The sequence below is a fragment of the Sitodiplosis mosellana genome, unplaced genomic scaffold (genome assembly GCF_009176505.1).
Source record: "Sitodiplosis mosellana isolate CC-2019 unplaced genomic scaffold, AAFC_SMos_1.0 Smas_scaffold_1, whole genome shotgun sequence".
Lineage (NCBI taxonomy): Eukaryota > Metazoa > Arthropoda > Insecta > Diptera > Cecidomyiidae > Sitodiplosis > Sitodiplosis mosellana.
This window is the reverse complement of record NW_022595244.1, coordinates 12,266,882-12,288,860: the sequence shown is the minus strand read 5'-3', so window position 1 is coordinate 12,288,860 and position 21,979 is coordinate 12,266,882. Positions and strand designations below refer to the sequence as shown.

General features: G+C 36.7%; 3 protein-coding genes across 17 annotated transcripts; 1 reads left to right on the top strand and 2 right to left on the bottom strand.

The window, feature by feature from the left end:
• Positions 1 to 26: 26 nt before the first annotated feature.
• Positions 27 to 9,181, top strand: LOC129580504 (protein Malvolio-like). 8 transcript variants are annotated; one of them, XR_008689361.1, is made up of 13 exons: positions 660 to 1,319; positions 4,550 to 4,734; positions 4,811 to 4,995; positions 5,062 to 5,226; positions 5,320 to 5,614; positions 5,707 to 5,865; positions 5,949 to 6,507; positions 6,588 to 6,679; positions 6,752 to 6,822; positions 6,988 to 7,445; positions 7,574 to 7,642; positions 7,852 to 7,919; positions 8,880 to 9,181. XR_008689361.1 is itself a non-coding variant. In XM_055470975.1 (11 exons), exons 2-10 carry the CDS (start codon positions 4,555 to 4,557, stop codon positions 7,895 to 7,897), a joined length of 1,752 nt encoding a protein of 583 aa, XP_055326950.1. In that variant the 5' UTR covers positions 691 to 1,319; positions 4,550 to 4,554; the 3' UTR covers positions 7,898 to 7,919; positions 8,880 to 9,181. The 8 variants fall into 8 exon arrangements, 5 of the variants coding, with proteins under 5 accessions (XP_055326952.1, XP_055326954.1, XP_055326950.1 ...); XR_008689360.1 differs by lacking the exon at positions 6,988 to 7,445 and having other exon boundaries at positions 691 to 1,319; XR_008689359.1 differs by lacking the exons at positions 6,988 to 7,445; positions 8,880 to 9,181 and having other exon boundaries at positions 691 to 1,319; positions 7,574 to 7,719.
• A 478-nt stretch (positions 9,182 to 9,659) lies between these two features.
• Positions 9,660 to 19,501, bottom strand: LOC129580502 (mucin-17). Of its 7 annotated transcripts, none has more exons than XR_008689358.1 (7): positions 19,095 to 19,501; positions 16,819 to 17,202; positions 16,498 to 16,736; positions 16,201 to 16,429; positions 11,632 to 16,061; positions 11,084 to 11,557; positions 9,660 to 10,961 (listed from the first exon to the last, which is right to left on the bottom strand). XR_008689358.1 is itself a non-coding variant. In XM_055470971.1 (6 exons), exons 2-6 carry the CDS (start codon positions 17,066 to 17,068, stop codon positions 11,525 to 11,527), a joined length of 5,181 nt encoding a protein of 1,726 aa, XP_055326946.1. In that variant the 5' UTR covers positions 17,069 to 17,202; positions 19,095 to 19,343; the 3' UTR covers positions 9,660 to 11,524. The 7 variants fall into 7 exon arrangements, 4 of the variants coding, with proteins under 4 accessions (XP_055326946.1, XP_055326945.1, XP_055326942.1 ...); XR_008689357.1 differs by lacking the exon at positions 19,095 to 19,501 and adding an exon at positions 18,167 to 18,418; XR_008689356.1 differs by lacking the exon at positions 19,095 to 19,501 and adding an exon at positions 17,338 to 17,687.
• Positions 19,502 to 19,577: 76 nt separating this feature from the next.
• LOC129580503 (NAD-dependent protein deacetylase Sirt6) lies at positions 19,578 to 21,915 on the bottom strand. 2 transcript variants are annotated; one of them, XM_055470972.1, is made up of 8 exons: positions 21,752 to 21,915; positions 21,163 to 21,688; positions 20,974 to 21,066; positions 20,760 to 20,887; positions 20,449 to 20,691; positions 20,205 to 20,378; positions 19,727 to 20,139; positions 19,578 to 19,640 (listed from the first exon to the last, which is right to left on the bottom strand). In XM_055470972.1, exons 2-8 carry the CDS (start codon positions 21,211 to 21,213, stop codon positions 19,609 to 19,611), a joined length of 1,134 nt encoding a protein of 377 aa, XP_055326947.1. In that variant the 5' UTR covers positions 21,214 to 21,688; positions 21,752 to 21,915; the 3' UTR covers positions 19,578 to 19,608. The 2 variants fall into 2 exon arrangements, with proteins under 2 accessions (XP_055326947.1, XP_055326948.1); XM_055470973.1 differs by lacking the exon at positions 19,578 to 19,640 and having other exon boundaries at positions 19,687 to 20,139.
• Between the last annotated feature and the right edge of the window lie 64 nt (positions 21,916 to 21,979).

Sequence of the window (21,979 nt, the reverse complement as noted above, 5' to 3'; positions counted from 1 at the left end):
TATTGTCTCGCATATTTGATTACGTAAGCAAGTAATCTTAATTGTGAAAGAATTTGAAAGTCCAGATGACATATAATCGCCATCGTTTGGTCGATAACCGATCACGTCGACTGATAAAATCCACTAAATAAAAATCTATTTATGAGCTAAAGCTCACGTAATTCTTATCATTTGAAGAAGGCACTCGTTTTCAATTGGTTTCAAGATTAAATCGCTTCGATCGTTACAATTTGTCCGTACTTTTTTTTTGGCTCGGAAAGTGTACTTAGAACACAAATCCAAACTCTTGAATTTTTTTTTGCAGAATCTTGTTATGCACTCCATGAATTTGGTGACAATAAGTAAAGATGTCACTCTGGATTGCATTCAACACAATGTTTAGTTCAACTCCAAAATGATGAGAATTTTTTCATGGGAAAATGGAGTTTTTAACCAACTGAATCATCTCAACAAATTTATGGTCAATTTTATCACAGGCGCCTAAGAATCCATTGTTCGTAATTTCTGCTGTCAGTGTTGTTGTTGTTTAAATTTACGCGCGCCACACACACACACACACACACACATACCTATCCGATTGTACGATATGTGCAGTCTCTAGACTACGTATTTAGAGGAAGAGCACAACGCATTATCGCCAACTTAATAGCATATACAGTACGGGTAGATTGACAACACAACGCACTGTGTAGCACAGTATAAGGTCAGTCGTAAATTGTTGCGCCGAACGAACGGAGGTCTTTGTGCGCTTCAGTTGTACGGAAACAATCGCACTAAAGAAAAAAACTCACCAACTAACAACGACAGCTCAACAGCAATTTTTCTTTCAATTTTATTATTTCGTTTGTAATATCCTTTTATTTTCTTTTGTTTCTCATTATCGGTTCAATTATTAACTTTCGGTTTTCATTTGTGACAATGATAATTGGTTCAAATCACATTTGAGTCTTATTTGTTGTACATATTTTTTTTTAATTTGTGACCATTTGCAACGTCAAAGATTGTTTAAGTATTTGGCATTGGAATGAAATCGTGTTGTATTTAGTTTTGTTTTCATGAAAATGAAGTAAGAAATTTCAAAAGAAAAAAAAAGTTATTGTAAAGAGCAAAAAAAGAAGAAAATCGGAATTGCACGATAAATGTTTGAAGTGCCTCACACGGAATCCTATAGAAATTTCAACTAATTTCGTGATATGTAAATGTCAAGTCATATATTCTATAAGAATAGATGATAAAAAAGCAACAGCTAATTACAACGGTATAGGTGTGAGCGAGTAAGAGAGAGAGAGAAAGAGTGAAATCTACACATCCGAATTCATGTAAGCAACAACACATTTTATCAGCTAAACATAACTTTGCTTTCGTCAGTGTTCTGTTTTCTTTCTCTGTTCGGTATCTCTTTCGGTCGAGCCCGTTGTCACGTTGAAAACTGATTTTTCCTGATTTCACAACATAGAGGTTGTGTTACAAAATGTAAAAATAATGCGTCGCATTAGATTTTGACATTGCCATCGAATCGAACGAATTTGGAGAATCCAAAGAGCTAATATTTGCCCAATTAACACGCGTGCAGAGAACGGCGGACTGAAAAAAAAACCATTTAACACAATAAATTGATCAATATTCATTTTGTACTGGTGCACATTTCTCACATAACATTTAAAATGTCACAATCATTTCTCTTATGTGACTTATTATTTCATTGACAATGCCAAGCAAACGAACATTGTTTTTGCTGGCCATTATTTGAGAATAGGTGTGATATCCCAAATGATCCGGAATGTAAACATTCGACATACTAATTTGTGCGATTCATTTTGCATGTTTACTGAAAACAACTGGTGTAAGCACGACGGCTAAGCAAATCGACGTAAACCAATTTCTATGACCCTTTGTTTGCAGAACGTCTTGAAAATGAAAGCAATTGTGGTTTGCGTTGTTTTGTTTTTTCTTCTTGTTTTATTTCTTCTGTTGCTCACCTGCTTCTTTACCCAGCTTTTGAACACATCACGCACTTTGTACGAAGCTTCTTTTCTTTGTTGATGAGCCCAATGACAGTTCGACGAAAAACCAGTTATTATAAACGTAGCATTAATGAAATAAACACAATCGTTGATTTCACAATCTCATTGGATTGAATATTTTTAGCTAAGTTTCTATGCAAAAAAGTGTTAAACACCCGATGCACACTACATAGCATTGACATTTTCACGTGGTGCTTTGCTATTTGCAGTCTTGATGAAAGCTAAACAAAAATAAAACGAATTTACCGTGTAATTTGATCTGTTACCATAGTCCAGTGCGATAATACAGCTGTGTAATTAATGAAATGACTCAAACAAAACATGAATTGCAGAACTAAATGACTGCAAAATTGAATGTAATACATTTCATATCTCAAATTTTTTTTTGGATATTTGTTGATGCAAACGATGTGCGGAGAAAAGCGAACGCAAACACAAACACATTATCACATTTTTTGTGTTGATATGCAAGGCGTGACTCGGTTTCAGTTGACTTAGAATTGACTTGCACTGAGAATTCGTGGATGAGTGATAACATGGATATATATAGAGAGATGAGTGTGCTTTGAGCGTGCAAAACGCTGAAAAGGCAAAAGGATGAATTTCAATTGTTATTCTTCTCAAAATAATCATTGTAATCAAAATGATTTATCGCCAAGCCAATACAAATCGTCCATAAATTACATCACTTGACTACTGCCATGAAAAAAAATTCCACTTATTCATACCGCAAATTGAATTGGAGACCGTTTTTTCTGTTTTTATCTTTTAATGTGTACTTTACCGGCTATGAATCAGCCGAATTAGTGTTTCAAGTGATGGCTTCAGAATGTCATCCAGTTCGAAATTTTCGGTACATCTTCACATTTGGCAGCAACCAATTCTATCCAATAAAATAAAAGCGGTTCCAAACCCAATTAAATTATTTACTCGTTCGGCAAACCTTTTGTGCAATGCATTTATCATATTCCGGTTCAGTGTGACACGGATGAAAATACCGTGTAATTATCATGGAACAATATCGTTTTACGCAATTTTATTGTACAACTGTCGAAATGGCGACACAGGCAACAAATTTATGTGTCATAAACTTCAATGAAAAGCGCTGGGAAACGGTCAATTTGTCCGTTACACAGAAGAACTTTGTACTGAATGAACATCTAATCATTGTCCTCTTGTGCTATCAATTCAATTTGAAAGCGATACATGAAATTGGAACACGAGTCAACGCTTGAATTTTGACGTAAATTGAATTTATTTCGTTCATTTACAGGTGAAATCGATTTTTATAGCTTGACAAAATAATAAAAAAAAACTGGATGAATCTGTTTAAACAGACATCACATGTACACGTTGGACGACTGAAAACTGAAGTTTCAATTGCAAAACGTACGTTTTGAAATAAAAGTGTGCCGATGAATCTCATGCACAGCGACATTACAATGAAAAACCATACACAAACATATTCGATGCGGCTTTTGCAATAATATTCCGTTGGCAGCGCTTCAATTCGGCTAATTTTCCTAATCTTCTGTGCTAACAACCATAAAACGAAAAATTGAACGAAAGAAAAAAATGTTTAAAAAAATCGTATCTTAAATAAGATTAAACGAATGTGTTGGTGGCGTTTCTGTTTCATTCGCAGTGATATTTTTTTTGAACGCTCTAAGTAAAGCCATTTGATGAGAATTTCTTACGGCATACTTTTTTTTACACTCTCTGTGTCATAAAATCAACGTTCAATTGTTATCAAATTGCAGGTGGTAAATTTGTTTGACAACCCATCGATCAGTTTTAGAAAGAAAACATCTCACTTGAATTGGAAAGTTATCAGCACATTTTCATTGACATCGGATGATTAAATAAATGATTTGAAAAGATAATCCGAAACTAGCACTAAGCAAATAATCGGCGTGATGCACTTGAATTATTATTTGAACCGTTTTGCTCGTAAAAATGCAATCAAAAATCGATTAAATGGCTTTTCTGTGAACAAAACATGAATTGCTCATCAAATATGATAAAAAAAAATCGAATCGTAAAATGAATTCTCAATATGATTGCCCAAGCGTGCTTGTTGCAGACAAAAATAGATTATTCCGGTTCTTTTATTTATTTTTTTCGTGACAAATTTGTCAATAAACACATTGAACGGATTCAAAGAAATGTCAGCTTGATCTGGGTATTGGTGAATAAACAATTCGACAAAATGTTTAAATACAATAATTCCAATTACAGAAGATACTAATTTCTCATTTGTTAGCAAAATTGCATGCAAACTGTTGTTAGTAATCAAATATTCAAATGAGCAGTTTCGATCAAGGTTATTCCTTACATACGAAAAAAAAACAGAAAAAATTCTCGAAATTACTATTTAATGTTTGAATAACAACAATGCCGTTGACTGCTGAATCATGATCAACATTGATAGCTAGTTTTTTTTGCCGTCGTCTCCGTTTTTCCCCGTCGCTTATTCATTTACACAAAATAATTTTACGCACTTGTTTGTTTACATTTGATTGTAGGCAAAATGGCAGTAAACACAGCGTTTGAACCAGATTACATTGATGAGACGACCACGTCAGCGGCACAAACTCCAAAAAATGCGTCAAACAATGCGGTCAATGGACGACCACCGAACGAAAGCACCTCCTTCAATTTGAATTTAGATACTTATTTTTCCGATGAAAAAATCCGGATCCCAGACCAGGTATGTAGAACAATTTGAGAAAAAAAGTTTGATCAAAATGATTTCTAACCAATTGATTTTTTTCTGTTCTTCTTAGGAAGGATTCAGTTTTCGTAAGCTATGGGCTTTCACCGGACCAGGTTTTCTTATGTCTATCGCTTACTTGGATCCCGGAAACATCGAATCAGATCTTCAGTCCGGAGTTGTAGCGAGATACAGGCTATTATGGGTTTTGCTAACAGCGACAGTTTTGGGTTTAGTTATGCAACGGCTAGCTGCAAGGTAATGATCTACACGCACTTCCGTAGATTGAAAACAAGTTAAAATTCCCTTTTTTAATTAAAATAGATTGGGAGTTGTGAGCGGTTTACACTTGGCTGAAATGTGCTACAGACAATACAAAACGTTTCCACGTTTAGTTCTGTGGATTATGACTGAGATTGCCATCATTGGATCGGATATGCAAGAAGTCATTGGAACAGCCATTGCTTTATTCTTATTGTCAAACAAATTGTAAGTTTTTTCATAAACACCATTATGTTTCATTTTGGTTAAAAATCGCCCAAACATTGTCATTGATTAAAAATGCATTGTTTCTTTCGACAGTATTCCCTTGTGGGCCGGCACTTTGATTACAATCATCGACACATTTTCATTTTTAATGCTTGACAAATATGGTTTGCGAAAGCTTGAATTGCTGTTTGGGTTTCTAATCAGTGTTATGGCTGTAACATTCGGCTATGAGTACATAGTCTCGGCACCAAGTCAAATCGATGTTATGGAAGGAATGTTCATTCCTTGGTGCAAAGACTGTGGATCAAAGGAATTATTACAAGCTGTTGGTATTGTTGGAGCTGTGATTATGCCGCATAATTTGTACTTGCATTCGGCATTAGTTAAGGTACATTTCGAACTGAACAAAAACAAACTAGACAATGAAAACCGGTCAACTCAACCACACTGTCGTTTCTCTATTTTTTTCTCTTTTTTCAGTCGCGTGATGTAGATAGAAGAGATTCGGCTAAGGTTCGCGATGCGAACATGTATTTCTTCATTGAAGCCAGTATCGCCTTGTTTGTGTCGTTCATCATAAATGTATTTGTGGTTTCTGTTTTCGCGCACGGTCTCTTCAACCAGACCAACAACAATGTTGTACGTAAAATTTTAACCTTTTTAACTTTTCAATTTAAAGACCATCTGTACATACAATACATGTTTTACATTGTGGATTTTAGGTGCAAATGTGTAAAAATAATTCATCGCCGTTGTATGCAGAAGCGTTGGATTTGTTTGGAAAGTCAACCGACCTAGTTGATGCGGATTTGTATAAAGGAGGCATTTTCTTGGGTTGTTCCTTTGGAATTGCGGCCATGTACATTTGGGCAGTTGGTATTTTGGCAGCGGGACAAAGCTCAACCATGACTGGAACGTACGCTGGCCAGTTTGCGATGGAAGGTTTTTTGAATTTGCAATGGGCGCGTTGGAAGAGAGTTTTCGTTACCCGTTTGATTGCCATCGTTCCAACATTTTGCGTTGCCTACTTCAGTGATATTCGAGATTTGACTGGGATGAATGATGTGCTAAACGCGGTCATGTCGTTGCAACTACCATTTGCTGTGATTCCGACCATTGCATTCACCTCCAGTGTGGCCATTATGGGCGAATTCGTCAATGGCATTGGCAACAAAATTGTTTCGGTTCTTCTGTTCATTCTTGTTATCGCAATCAATATCACATTCGTCGTGGATCGATTGAACGACGCTGACTTAGACTGGGGATGGTTTACATTAGTCAGTGAGTACTATTCATTTGAAGAAAAATGCAAATAATTTTCACATGTTAACCGTGTGCATTTCTTTTGTCTATTTTTACAGTCATTTTCAGCGTTTTGTACATATTGTTCAATATTTACTTGGTTATTCACATGGCTGTTTACATGGGAAGTGAACGACTGAGAAATTTATCGGTATGGCTTTGAATTTGTCTCCCCATCAATGTGAAATATTGACACTTTCATTTTCATTTTTTTTTTTTTCAGTTGGTACAAAAGTTCATTATGCCAGCAGAGAATACGTTCCAGAATGAAATTACGCATAACTCCTATTCTAGGTAAGCGACATTGCATACAATTGGCTTAATTTATTCGGAGAGCTTCTTCCACTTTACTCAACCACTTTATTTGTTTTGCATGTAAATTTTAAATCCATTAATGTGTACTAAACCTAATAATTTCACTGCTTTGCATTAGCACGATTTTTTTTCAATTTTTTTTAGGAGTGGTTCAAAGATATAACCTGTTTTCTTGTTTTTTAATTTAATTACCACTTTGGGATAAACCTATGCACGGTCTGTGGCCTTTCAAAATTGCATGAAACAAAATCTTCGAACTAAATTTATATATTTATAAGCTGTAATATAATGAAGTGAAAGAGGTGGAAATATTCTTTTTGGAACTTATGCCTGAATCACGTGTGTATGTCATGTATGGGACTATTTGGCGGTAACATTGATATTTAACAATAGCGATTGATTGCGGTTCTAAGATTACCGATTAAAAGATATTGTTTTTTGTTTGATTTTTTGTTCTTATTTTTTGCCCTTATTTTCTTGATTGACTCTCAATGTGTGGTGGATTAATCGGGTATAAAGAATTAATGTCTGTTAACTACTAACCAATGACAAGCAATTAGTTGTAAACAAATTATAATTTTGGTATTCAACGTGATCGATGTGTAAGTATACCGATGCATCTGGGAAAATGAAATGAAAATTTGATTTAAGTGTTGACTGCTTTGAATTCTCTCCAAATTGATCGATCTCGGTGGTTTTATTGCGAATTGTTTTCTTTTCAACATTTTAGTTTTATCACTGGCCAGTCATAGGGATAAAATGCGCTATAATAATAATCTATTGCCTGTTCAAAATGAATGTAAATATTGAGTTTTGCATTTTATTACTTTGTATCATATGTGTGTTTGTCCAAGGAAAATTGATTTGGTGAAAAAGATCGGTATTCGATCGGTTGGTGTGGGATGTTGCCTCCTTTATTCTAGTATTAAATGAAATAAATTGACACCGTTTTCTTTTCTCTGTCGCACTTTCTATGTTCGAAATGAAATAAAACAAAATTTAACGCAGCTTCAGTCCAACATACAATATGCACAGTTTGTTTAAGAACACCTAACACTTGGATTTGTCACATTTGTGTGAGTATTCAACACCCCAGCATCTATGAACAATTTATACACATCACTCTCTAATATTAATTTTTGTTGAAGCGAATGATGAAAAACAAAACGTTTTTGAAAAAAAAAAAATAATCAAACGCCATTCAACTAATTCATGTGTTTGTGTGCGTGTGAATTGGACAGGAATTTTGTGTCGTTCAAACTGCATTGATGAAATAAATTTTAATCGATTAACCATTGAATCATCTGTCATTTTGAAAATGTTGCAGAAACAAGGAAATGCAATCCTGTCGTTTGTAAGCTGAACGAATCAATACCACCTTCGAAACGTTTCTATTTTGGGCATTACCAACACGAGTAATTGAACTTCTTTAGTCCTTCGATGTTAAGAATGGCATTTAGCTTGGGTTGTAACTTTTGTAAATAAGCAGTTGATTAGTTCAATACAATCATGGCTGGTCGATGATTGTTTTTGGGAATCTATCGTCTTTTCTGCTGTCAAATGACGATCCGATCATTTTGCGATAATTTTCATTCAAGTCAAAATAAATCAATACATTTTATTTTCTCAGAATATTTTTTTTTTCATGTTAACTAAGAAGACTTTTGTTATAAATTGCACCGTTAGTTTTAGCACCTTGATTATAATCAATTGCAATATTTTAGTATTAATTTTAGTTGTGAATGATTTATTTAGTGTATTCTCTGTGTGTCAAAGCAATAATATCAATGGCATGAATGAAAAGAAAAATATTTTTTTTTAAATAAACTTTAGCCTTAAACTCTTCTTTTGTGTTCTTTTTTTTCGTGTTACCCGATTATTATTTTAGTAATTTAATTTGCATGAACTGTGCTCGAAAATTCTTTAATGAATATTGAAAAGCAATACCTAGTCCAATACTGTTGGGCGACAAAAATGGAATTTCAGATCTAAAGTTTAAAAATCGTTTTGGTTTTTTTATTTTTATTCACTTACAGAATGATTGACTCATAGCCGCTACTGGGTTCATTGGATCTTGACGATGATTCTTCAGATGACATCGATATTGCATAAAAAGCCAGTTAACCAATTCAATTTAGTGCACGTATTTCAGAGTGAACAATAGTTCACAGAAAAACAGATTTTAGAATAAAAATTGTGATTTCGTAATAAGAACCCAGCACGAAATATTTACTTTAGTTTTTTGTTGTTTTAAATTTGAAATGATTTATGACGATTGTTTTGACGAACAAAAACAGAATTAAAAAAAAAAATAAACCAAAGTTTTCGAATACAATAACCAAAGCGTGTAATACACGCCGTGTATTATTTTTATTACCTATTATTATTGATGAATATTGGCCAATGCAGTTGGCGTAGTATACAGCTTAGGAGCCGATCACATTCTTACCATTCACGTGGCCCAATGCCTGCCTCGGTCTCATCTCAGCCATTTTGAATCCTAAATAAGCAGCATCAACAAAAATTAAGATGGATCCATTTACACTTGGATTTGTTTCAAATAGAATTTATTGCAAGTATTCGTATTGAACATTTCATTTAAATCATAAAATCGATGTATATATATGTATATCATAAAATTGATTTAAATTTGTATGCTTTTATTTTGTATGTTTGTTTATTTCATTCTTTTTCAAAATTCATTTACACATTTGACAATTTTGAATTGGTTTATTTAAATATATCATTAAATTCAAATGGATAAGTGTAAATTCCGAGAAGAAAAAAACGGCCAATTCAATTAAAACTACACATTCTTTTGCTACATATCATTTGGTTCAAACTTTATTCTCATATATTGTTTATGACATTGTAACGTTTAAGAGGTTGTGTTTTCTTCTTTAACTACGACAAAAAATAGTATGTCATTTTAGAATGAACTAGGATTTTGAACAAAAAAAATCCAGTCGTAATCGCATATATGGACATTCCTTGTGGATTAAGACATTGCATATTTTTGTTGTTCCTTTTATCAAGAAATATCCATGTGGTCAGAATCGGGTAAAAGAATAAAAATTTTAATGGAGACTCGTTTAAATCGGTTTTTTTAGCAGCACACATAAGTGAATTTTAATCGAAATGCAACAAAGACAAGTCATTCGCTGGAAATTTACTGCCAGTGAGAAAAAATACATAATCTTTTCCTCTTTTTCTCGTACATAATATAAATTTTGTGTTAAACGGAACATCAAATTGTTATTCCAATTGTATAAATCTTGCAGCAGCTTAAATTTCGAATTCAGTGTTAAAAATGTTGTTACATTCACATAATATAACTCGGTTTACATAATTATTTACACATAAAATATTATAAATTTGGTATCATTAGAAAGAATTTTGTATGCGAAAATGAATCAAATTCTCGTCTTTGTTGTTGTGAATGGATAGAGGACGTTACACGTGTGACGTTATCGAAATCTTGTCTTTACGTTTATTCTTTTCTTTTCTATCAAAGGATATCTTTGTTTGTTTTCTTTTCGAACGATTTAGACATCTTTTTCCCTAAAATGGTCATCATTATTACAAACTTAAACAAAATTTTTATTTGAAGCTAGGCTTTTCATCCATTTTTCTTTGTTGCACTTCATGCTATTGCATTTTTTGCACCTTAACGACATCATTCACTTAAACCATACATGCTTCTATTACATTCAGTGTTTTTTTTTTCGACTTGAAATTCGATTCCACTACAGTTGATTCATTCGCGATGTGATATTGATAAATTGACTTTATGAAATTCAAGTGATTGTTTTCAAATCTTTTCAGATAAAACGAAATCATTTGAAATATTTTCATTTTGTTGATTGAAGTATCTGTTCATAGTTCACATTTTTAGGTATATGCACCATATTCTGAGTTTTGTTTTTATTTCACATTTTTTCCGTGAACCGATCCATTGTTTTGTAATCAAAATGAGTTCCAAAGCAATAATGAACAAATTGTAACACCACAATTTATACAATCCACTTTGGTTTCATATGAATTTGACTTTGTTTTTTTAAGAAATTGTTTCTAACTTTTGTTGATTAGAAAGAAGAAAAAAAATGACGGGCATTTAACTGGAAAAGAGAAATCGCCAAAAGAAAGAAGAAAAAAAAACGAAAGAAAAATTATAGTAAAGCAAATAAATAGAACAACAACAAAAATGTCGAATCGAAATTAAACTTAAAAGAAATATTACCTGTTGAAATGTTCAACGTTGGCCACGTCATCCGTGTCGTATTCACTGTTCCCAATGATATGCCGTTCGATGATGAAAATTTGTGATTCCTCCTCATTCGTCGAAACGTTTGCATTAGTTCGGTTAGTATTAGTTCTATGTCTATGTCTATTTCTACGTGAATTTCGGTTAGTACGAGATGTATTTGTTTCATGGTTATTATCGATTGTGATTGCCTGAAATCCGGGCCGACTGTTCGCAAGTAGGAGGGCGGCATCGTGATGATCGAATGAGTTTTCATTTAGGATCAGTGAATCAACGACATCGGTTCGACTATTTTCAGTGTGTTCAATTTGTGATGGCTGTTGCTGTGGTTCATGGCTATTGTTATGCGTCCGTCTGTTGCTTACTTCTTCATCATCTTCCTCATCATCTTCTCCTCCAGCTCCATTTTCTGTCTCTTCATCTTTTTCCATCGACTCGACGGACGGTTGCCTTAAAATTATATTCGATTGTAGTGGAATTTCACTTGAATTAGAATTATCAGATGTAAAGCCGTGATTTATTACCGATTCTGGTGTGTTTGGTACAATCTCGCAATTTTCATCTTCTTGTATAAGCACAGCGTCTCCAACACTGTTCACAACACCTAATGACGAACAGATTGTGCTGCTCTTTGTTAGTCCGCTGTTGGTCAATGGAGCTGAATGCAGGATATCACTGACAATCGGCGACATTTGAGTAGCATGCAATGCGTGTGGCGTCAGTGTTGTTGGTACATTTGATGGGTAAATGGTTGTGATTGCACTCGTTGTGGTTTTCGACGCAATAGCCGGATTGGTCACCGTTATAGGTAGCTCTAATGATGTTGGCACATTTTTCGACGTCACTGAAACACCGATCACAGCTAAACTCTCGTCCAGATTCGAGCAATCTACACTCGGCGATGTCAAATCCGTTTTTGATGGCTGTTCCAGTGTCGACATAATTGGCGGTAAAATGGAATTGGTTTCGCTGGTCGGCGCTTGATTTATGGTTTGAAAGGCAAGCGGATCAACTTCAATGCCATTTCCCGTTTGGATTTGCAATACATCACCAATATACTGTTCCTGTGGAAAAACACCTGTGTCTTCGAGGGCGGCTGCCAGGATATCGTGATTTGGATCTTCTTCGATCATATCCTCCGGTATAATGATTTGTTCTTGTTGATTCGATTGTATGGCAGCGAGTATATCTTGGGGTGATCCTTGCAAAATCAAGCGTTGCCCATCGGCCGTGACCAATTGTTGCATTTCACCGCCCGACGTCAATTGCAGCAGGCTTTGTTGATCGAGCAATATCTGTTGACCATCAACATTTAGCAAATATTTTAAATTCGATGGCTCTTCAACATTCTGAACCACTTGCTCTTGTTGGTATTCAAATTGTTGGGACACTTGTGGCACTAGCGTTTCTTCGACGAGCTCTTCTTGAATGCCACCGGCGTTTGATATCAAACTGCCGGGAATCAATTGATTCTTTTCATCCAAGTACAACGGTTGATTATCGATGGGTATGTACAGATTATTTTCCGTTATCCTGCACAGATAAAATGCACCGGCTGGCCCATCGAAATTCTCAGCTGGAACGGCTAATAGCTGATTATCTTCGGCATTTGGCAATACTTCAGTTGAATGGCTGTCGTCGCTGAGTGAATGCGCTGCAATCACACTCTCCTGTTGTTTGCGAATCAATAGCTCCTGTTGCTTCTTGTTCGGTCGGCTAGTTGCTTTCACAGTTTGCTTTTGCACCGTTGGCTGTACGTGTTGCATGATATTTGTGGTGATCTTTGGCTGCACCTGTCCCGCTTTCATTTGATGCTGCAAAAATGGATGCTTCTGCATTTGTTGGTGCGGCGACTTGTGCAACATGCTCGGTTGTTTGTGGATCAAATGCGGATTAATCGATTGTTGGGTTTGAACGTGATATGTGGGCATCGGCGGTGATTTGATTTGCGGTGAATATGAGGTGGACGCACTTGAACGAACTACTTGCGTTAATGGCCTCGCGGGTATCGATGTGGTTGGTGTCTGACTGACAATTGTGGTGGACGTTGTTTTGAGCAAAGCACCTTTGCTCGTAATCACAAACTGCGTTGATGATGCATTCGATTTTGCTGTGTGAAGCAATGCTGGGTTCACCGATTGCACCATGTCTGGTGTTTGGATGTGCGATGGCAAATGTACGACTGGTTTGTCAGATGGCTTGCGGTACGTGATGATTGGATTGCCTTGTAAATCATAACCAATGGTGACGGCCACTTTTTTGCGTGACGTTCGTTGATTTTTCTTCTGAGCTTGTTGCGGTGATGACGAAGTGGAACTGACAGCGCTCACCTCACTCGGCACCGGCTTTGGAACAACAACAGTTTGACTTGGACTTGGGATTGGGTTTGGATTTGGTTTAATCAATAATCCATCGCCCGCATCTCGAATCTGGCTACTCGATTCGGCCACATTTACACGTTTATTCACATTTTGCGTTGTAGTTTCCACAACAATCAATGTTTTTGCTTTTTTTAGTGGCTGAATTACATTTGTCACCAAGCTGTTATCGCTACTTGTTTCCTCTTTTTCGTTCACCGATTTTCGTTTTTTCACGATGGGTGCATTTATTAAGGGTGCACTTTCTTCTATTTGTTCCTCCACCTCGAAGGCTATCACCTCTTCGATTGGATTTGTTATCTTTGAACTGGTCGGCACCTCAGCTGTTGTTTCTGTTGGTGATCCTTTTGTGTCTTTGTCCGTGTCTGTGTCTGTGTCTGTGTGTTGTTCCATTTGGACGTCATCGGTGCTCGACGCATCTTTTTCGCTCGATGTCACAATGGATTCCGTTATCTTAACCGGCGAATTAGTCAAAGTGATCAAAGTGTTTGCCACCTCAGATTCGATTTGACTCTCTTCCAATTTGACCGTCGAATTGATTTCTTCCTTAGCCAATGACTCATTCGCCACTGATTCCACCTCGGATTTTACTGGCACAACTTCGGCCGTTTTTGGACTTTCGTTTGTCGAATCGGCCAATGATTTCTCAATTGAATCAAAACTCTGATTTGCTTCTTTGGTGGGAGATTTTTCATCCGAAAACGAATCTCCCTCGGACAAACGACTTCTATTCCTTGACTTGAAAATACGTTTGCCTCGCTCTTTTGGCGGTAGTGCCTTGCTGTCTTTCACGTCGTCATCTTTTTGCTGTTTTTCTGGGGTTGTACATTCATCCATTGAAGTGTTCTTGGCATCGTCCAAACTGACATTCGCAATGATAGTCTCTTTGTCATCTGGTTCGAGCTTTAAGCGCTTTGCTTTTTCTTCTTCTTGTTTTCGCATCTCTTCCAATTTATCGATTGTTTGCAATTCAAACACTTTTCCAGGCGGCAGACAGCGTCGTTTGCGGCGATTCAATGTCTGCGGCACTTCATCTTCTTCCTCCTTGAAATCGAAACAATCCATTTCAATTTTACTGGGATCTGAATCGGATTTTGTCGGCGACGTTTCATCCGTTTCCATTTTCACTTCAGATTTTACTTCAGCTTCGATATCATTTTGATCGATCAACTCAATGGTTGATTCAACTACAGGTTTCATTTCGACATCTTCGGCTATATCGGCTAAATTCTCCTCCGTTCCATTTCCCTTGATGACATTCTTTTCGGTTTCATTTGATTGCAATTGGCCCTTTTCGTCACCGCTCGTCGATGTGGTTTTACGCCTCGCATTCGATTTGTACGTTTTAGTTACCATTTGTGTTTTTCTTCTACCTTTCGGCTTAACTTCGTCTTTCTTTTCCTCTTCCAGTTCGACGGAGGTGATTTCGACCGGTTGAACTTTCGGCTCGTCAACAATTTCCTCCGCCGACGAGCTCCGAGCATTATCGCTACTATCCATTTCGTCGTCGGTCTTGTGTTTATTGAGTAGTCGGCGTTTCTTTTCAATTATTCCAACCGTTTCGATGTCCTTTTGCAATAGACTAGTCTCTTCGAGCAAATCAGCACTTTGTTTCAGTAAATCGAAGTCTTTTTCCTCTTTGCCGTCGTCATCTTTCTTTGCGACTTCGCCTGGTGTTTCCTCAACGCATTGTACATCTGTGGTACTTTCTACCACTTCATTTGCGGTTGTCTCAACAACATCGTCAACATCGTCAAACTCATCAATTTCGATTGGTACAACATCTGGGCTGTTTGATTTCTCTTCCGTCGTACTATCAATTTCCGGCTCCTTTGGCAAATCGTCGGTGATTTCACAGATTTCCTCGTCCGATTCAATGATAACGGTTTCGTCTTTTTGCGTTTGTTCATTCGTGCTTGGCACTGGTTTCGTATAGAATTCATCCAAAATGATACCGCGACGATCTTTTTTCGGAATGTTACGAATCGCTAGTTTTGGTTGTTTTTCATCGCCGCTCTGGTGTGTCGGTGACGATACTGGACTTTTTATGTCATCCGGTTCGCTGGTCACATCTTTACTCGTCGACACCATACTATCATCATCTTCTTCTGACCAGTCAGCGAGAAGTTTTGATTTGATTTCAATTGGTTCCTCCGGCAATTTCTCAGTCTCTGTCACAATCACTTCTACAACTTGCTTCTTCCTCGTGGCTCTCGGTGTTTTGCGTGTACTTGCTGCTTTTGGCACTGGTGATTTAGTTGCTGTTGTTTCTGTTACCGTCAACGTTTCGGTTACTATTTCTTTCACCTCAGATTCAATGTTTTCAGTATTCACCGCTTGTGCGGCTGATTTTTTCGGTTGTCGTTTTCTCGGCGTCGGTTTTACTGTCTTTTTCGGTGTCACCATTTTAACATCACTTTCACTGTCACTTGTCTGTGTCAAACGATCTTCGGAAACGCTATCCAAATCAATTTCCACTGCAACAGGTTCCACGGTGGTTTGCTTCGGTTTTCTGCCTCTTGGCTTTGCCGGCGACTTTCGTACTGGTGTTGTAACCGGTGTCTTCTTTGTTTTGGCTATTCGAGAAGAAAAGATCAAACAATAATTTCAGAAAAAATTGTATACAAAAATAAGTTTAGCAAAAATAAAAAACATTGAAAATTATGCACAACTTTGTTAGCAATGCAGAATATCAACCGAAACGCATTTCACTACCTGCTGGCTGAGGTTCAACTTTAGTTTCCGGTGCATGCGTTTTGTTATGCAAAACAATGACATTTAGTCGAGTCGTTGAAAAGTTACACAAATAGCAACGGAAATCACTTGTGCTGGCTGTTGAAGTGCTTGCACTGGCCGGCGAACGATGCGATGTCAATGATGATGAGGTGTATGATTTTGGCGTTGATAAGGTTGGTGTGGTGTGCGCCGCTTTCAAAGAAAAATTCTGTAAATGGAATAAGGAATCGCTAGTTAGCCAATCTAGTTTTATTTCAGTTGAAATTTTTCCATTACCTTTGTCCGACTGTATGTTAGATCTTCGTCGATGCTCGGTGTGGCTTTCCTTCGACCACGTCCAACGCCTTTTTTCATTTTCGGCGTTTGATCACCGAATATATTCGCAATGTTTGGCTTTTGCTCCGGCTGAAATTCTTCACTGTCAATGATGTCTGGATCGCCGCCGGTTTTTTCCTCTGCAATGCGAACATCCTCTGGGAACTTTTCCATATTACGCTTCTTCGAACGATGCAAATCTGTTCAACAGAAATGAATTTCAGAAATAAACTCATTTGAATTCAGTAAATTTTGGTAAATTCCCAGCGAATTTAATCTTACCCAGTCCTTTTTTGATGAACTCATGCTTTCGATTACAATTGTATCGATAAATGTCATTGATTGTTTTCACGTATTCATAGGCGGGCTCTTGGAAAAATTTCACCACTGCAACGGGCATTTTGCGAAACGATTTCAACAGACCGGGCGGTAATTTCGATTCGCCATGTACCTCGCCTGGCCACCAAAAATTGTGGAATTTTACCCAAACAATGTCACCGTCAACGTACTCGATTTCAGTTTGATCACACATTTTGATATCAGTACACTTTGCTTTGCGATTGTTATTCCGGTTTTATTTCTATACTTTTTCGGTTTTCGCTCGATGAGTGTGCAACTATTGTTCACTTCTACGTCCTATTCTGACCTTTGTGGTAGATGAAGTTCCTGGTTAGAAAAATGAAATGAAAAACTCACAATCAAGTCGAATAGGTTTCATAAAAAATTATTTTCACAACTGTCGAAGTGGTTTCCAAAAAAGGCCACTGATATCGATTAGCATTAATGTTATATGATGTGTACTTTTCTTTTTGTCAATTCAAAACAAGGAAAGTTTGAAAAGTGCACACACACACACTGATAAATTCGTATGACGTGTGCGATACACAACGATATGGCGTTATATTTGTTTGACCACTATAATCAAAGTGAATTCCGTATTTTGTGCATTGAAAGCATACAACGTAAGGAACAATAGCATTGTTACACAACACACGATTTAGCTCAGCTCAGCTCAGTTCAGTTTAGTGTGTCAAACGCGTTAGGAAACCTGAGCTGAAAACCCTGACTTGGAATATCGTTTGAATTTTTTCTTGTGGTTATTTCTCGGCAAGATTTGACATTCGCTTTGAATATGAGTTTTATTCTTTTCTCTGTCAAGCATTCTGTTACTTTTGAGCGTATTCTCTATTTCTCTCTTTTTAATCTTTCTTCTTAGTTGATTGTTTGTTCATTTTGAAATCGGCCATAAGTACGATAGGCAAATGTGTATTATGTGAGTGTGCCTTGCACACACAATTTAATGAATGTGTAACTGTTGGTGTACTTCATTTCAATGCTACTACACATATCAATATGAATACAAAAATAATAATGCACACACATCGAGCCGAGAGAGGTCTGTGTGTTCGTATGTAATATATCGGTTGGTTCGGTTTGTGTCAATTTTCGTCTTTTTCGTGTCGTTTCGTTTCGTTTTGTCGTCGTAGTCGTTGTTTGTGGCCAATGGAACTTGTTTTTCTCCCTGACTCAAACCTTATCAACACTTTTAGTTCATTTACAAGCCATTTGAAACTAGAGTCGACACTTTTTCGCCTTTCATTGCTATTGAACGTGGTGGTGTGTGACTTACAATTCGAATTATTACTTGATAAATATTCACAAGCGAATTATGAAAGAGATTTTCTTTTGGTAATATTCCATCAAGCTATTTCATCTCGCAACATTGCCGATCGGTGGTTTGCCGAATACACATTGAAATTAATATACAGTGGTAGCGGCGGCTGTACTCGAATAGGCTTGTAACTTATTGACATATTACACGCATACACATCATGAATTTGTGTGCGGAACATTCTCGCTCTCCCGCATACACTCGACTGACACAACGCACACACATGAGCAGAGGCCCATACCACACATAAACGCATATCGCTGCCAAACCGACGACATTGATATTTGATTATTACTGCACAAAGACCAAGTCGTAATTGTCAGTGTGACAAACAAATGAATGCATAAAATTTTATTTGAACAACAGACAGAGAGAGAGAGAGAAAGAAAAAAAAAGAACAATAATTTTTCTGACATGAACACCAAGCGAAATTATATTGTATCCTAGTATGCGTGCAAAAAAAAGAAAATAGCCGAAGAGCGAGACAAAGAGAATGGTCGCGCGTAGGGGACAGCGAAAAAGCGCTGAAGAGCAAACTCCGTTTATTTGATATATGCAGTATACAATGACGGTAACCGGAGAAATGCTATGGCGATGTAATCGCACTCAATCGTCGCCGTTACCTGTTTTCGACTTTCTTGTCTGTATGTATTAGCGCATTAAGAAACAAAAAAAAAATGCGACGCCTTCTTTAATGACAATTTCAATAGGTTGAATGGGACCTAATTTATGCATCAAACGATTGAAAACCATATCATAATTGCGGCGAAAAGTCCAAATATTTTCCACATTGAAATTCGCGATGACGTTTTTCTATTCAAGACTCCCACAAATGAAAAGAGTTGGAGAAATGTCTAGCGGAACATTTTGATAGAGTTGTACTCACCATTTCAATGAAACGACACAATTTTTGACAATTTCAACTTCAATCGAATTTAATTCACAATTTTCTACCGATTCTTTAGAATTTTCTTGTTCACTTTTCAATATTTCTTGCCGCTAAAAATGATGAAAAACCATGGAATTTTATTCACTTTGCAAACATTACACAAAACATCGGTTTTGTATGCGTATCGTATTCAATGAATGAATGGGACTCGCAATGAATCTTCAATATGGTCGACTGAATTTTTGTTTTTCGGTCGACATCATTAACACATAGAGAGAACCAGCTTTTCGGCATTATGAACGAGACGAAGGACACACAGAGCGCAGTGCGCACGAAAGAGACGGATAACTATTACGGAGAGAGAAATGTCGGAGAGTAGACACAGATACTCTCATTTTGCTAGTGTCGTTTGATGGTGTGCGTGTGGCATACTTGGTTCGTTCAATGACGTTTGGAAAAATTCTAGCTTGCCTTTTGACAGCGGCGGTTTAAATTTGACAGTTGCTCTTGTTTATGACGTTTGGAATATGGGCCCACTGAAAACTGAAAATGGCTTGAGAAATACACGGAAAGAAGTGACACAATTTCGAACATTTGAAATTACAATGAAATTTCGAATATTTATTCACTGTCTTCTTTTTCTTCCTTTTTCGGAACATGGTCGATTTTTATCTTTGCTTTGGATACATTAGCTGGTTCATCGGATTTGCGTTTCTTAATCTCTTTCAACATTTGCTTATGCTGATCGTCGATTTCTTTTACTAGTTTTGGCGCAATGGTCCATTCTGTATCGCACGGCAATCGCTTCGTTGGGTCATTTTCCCCTGAATATTCTGGTAACTCAACACCCAAGCGCTTTAACACCTTTTCCATCACAGTGTCCACGTACGTTGAGATGACCAAATCGGCTTTTTTATCATATTTCGTTGGTTGCAAATTGCAAATTACAACCTTTCCACCGAACTTCTTACTTTTTAATGGTAGAGTTCCAGCTGGATTTATTTGAAGCGTTGTGCCAAGTGTTATGTTCAAATCAGCGAGGCTGTAATTGATTTGAATTTCGCTTGAAATATTGTTGTTGGCATAATAATTTGAGACTTGGCTTACCATGAATGAGATAGTGCCATATCGAGATCTTTGTCGGGTAAATCATGTTCCCAATCCAAAATGTTATCAATCAAATATCCTCCGCGACATGCACGAGTTCCTTTGCCTCCTTTGCATAAGCCACCGGTTCTTTTTTGCCCAACAGTGGGTGCCGGAGTTGCTCGCACATATTGTCTGCAAGCGATTGAGATAAGAGTCATGGAACTGTCATTATATACTTCTTTTCTATTTTAATCAAACATACCTGCGACATTTGTCACAATTTTCAATGAACATATTGCCGTGCAATTCGGCCAAATGCTTCCTCGATACTCCAGATCGTAGATGCAACCCATCAATATTTTGGCTTATGATGTATTTTATATGACCTGAATCTAGCAGTGCCTTCAGAGCCATATGGCATTTCGTGGGGATTGCTTCTGAGAATGAAACATTCACCTGCGGCGCTTTTCCTTCTTTTTCGAGCGTCCACACTCCTTTTGGTCCACTGAAATAAATCAAATCCAACATTCGTAAGTACATTGTCAATCAAAATAGAAATGGTTGAGAACGAACCGAAAATCCGGAATGCCAGATGAGGTACTGATGCCTGCGCCAGTGTGAACCACGACATGTTTTGCTGCCAATATCATTTGGGCCAGTGTAGCACATTTTTCATCCACAGTTTTTTCGTCATCAAAAACCTAAATATTCGTAACAATTTAGTTGCATATTTTGAATATATTATGAATTAGAAGTCGCTTGAATGAAGCCATAATGTAGAATTTACTTCCGCAATTCCCAAAACTCCTTTGTTACTGTACTCAGAGAGGCCATTTGCGTAGTCACACGACATTTTTGTACTTTTAAAATATTTGTTTTTCTATAAATTTGCAATGTTCTTTTGTGTATCGCATTTATATAGAAAGTTTGTAAACAAAGCCAATGTCACTGTGATGCGAATTCAGCTGTCACTTACATGAAAGTAGTAGATTATGAGCTCAGTGTGATGAGCGCGTTTGGTTGACATGTGATTCAAATACAACAGTCGAAAGGATTCGTTTATTAATCAGTTTTGTATATTTAGAAAAAATCCAAAACAATGCCAATAGTATGTTGTTAATAAAGAATGATGGAGAACAATCTTAAATTCGTAAGAAATTTATTTAAATAGCACAGTAAATAAAAAATTTATTGGTTTCTTTTAGGTCAAAATAAATCAAACAATATTCAAATTCAAATTTTTTTCATTCAATTTTCGATGGAAGCAAATAGTATTTGTTGATTATCTGGACACAATATTTTTATCGGTAATAGCAACGTCCTAGCGCCCATGTTGGATTGGGTTTATGGCAATACAAGCCGGGACAGCAAGCTGCTTGGCTTCCATGTGTTCCTCTGCATGGCGAGTCATGTTTTAAACAAGCTTCAACCACGATTGGAGCAAAAACACTCATAGCCAAAATGGCAATAATGACAATAACCAACGTTGGCTTCATTTCGATCTGGAATTAATAGGATTTTATAAGACTTTCAATGAAACTTTTTGAAATTATAAAAAGTAAAACCTGAGAAGTGTTGGTTTGTGTTAATCAAATTAAAAATATCAACTGATTGAGAAAATTGAACTGTCTGCCCAAAATACAGCGATTGGAATTGTCGTAAGAGTAGAGTATTGCTTATTAACTGGTTGATGCGACGAACTGCTTTAAACTAAGTAAAAATCTGATATTTATACTCGAAACCTTAGATGAATATCAAATTTTTCGCCGATAAGCTTCCTTAAATAGACGGGT

What these genes read in the sequence shown, in the direction of transcription:
- LOC129580504 (XM_055470975.1), top strand. Translation starts at nt 4,555, where the DNA reads ATGGCAGTAAACACAGCGTTTGAACCAGATTACATTGATGAGACGACC. An exon ending in GGGATGGTTTACATTAGTCA is followed by an intron (nt 6,508 to 6,587) that starts GTGAGTACTATT and finishes CTATTTTTACAG; the next exon opens with TCATTTTCAGCGTTTTGTAC. An exon ending in ACGCATAACTCCTATTCTAG is followed by an intron (nt 6,823 to 7,851) that starts GTAAGCGACATT and finishes AATTTAACGCAG; the next exon opens with CTTCAGTCCAACATACAATA.
- LOC129580502 (XM_055470970.1), bottom strand. Translation starts at nt 17,068, where the DNA reads ATGTGTGATCAAACTGAAATCGAGTACGTTGACGGTGACATTGTTTGG. An exon ending in GTTCATCAAAAAAGGACTGG is followed by an intron (nt 16,737 to 16,818) that starts GTAAGATTAAAT and finishes TCTGTTGAACAG; the next exon opens with ATTTGCATCGTTCGAAGAAG. An exon ending in TAACATACAGTCGGACAAAG is followed by an intron (nt 16,430 to 16,497) that starts GTAATGGAAAAA and finishes TTCCATTTACAG; the next exon opens with AATTTTTCTTTGAAAGCGGC.
- LOC129580503 (XM_055470972.1), bottom strand. Translation starts at nt 21,213, where the DNA reads ATGTCAACCAAACGCGCTCATCACACTGAGCTCATAATCTACTACTTT. An exon ending in GAGTTTTGGGAATTGCGGAA is followed by an intron (nt 20,888 to 20,973) that starts GTAAATTCTACA and finishes ACGAATATTTAG; the next exon opens with GTTTTTGATGACGAAAAAAC. An exon ending in ATGGCACTATCTCATTCATG is followed by an intron (nt 20,140 to 20,204) that starts GTAAGCCAAGTC and finishes AATCAATTACAG; the next exon opens with CCTCGCTGATTTGAACATAA.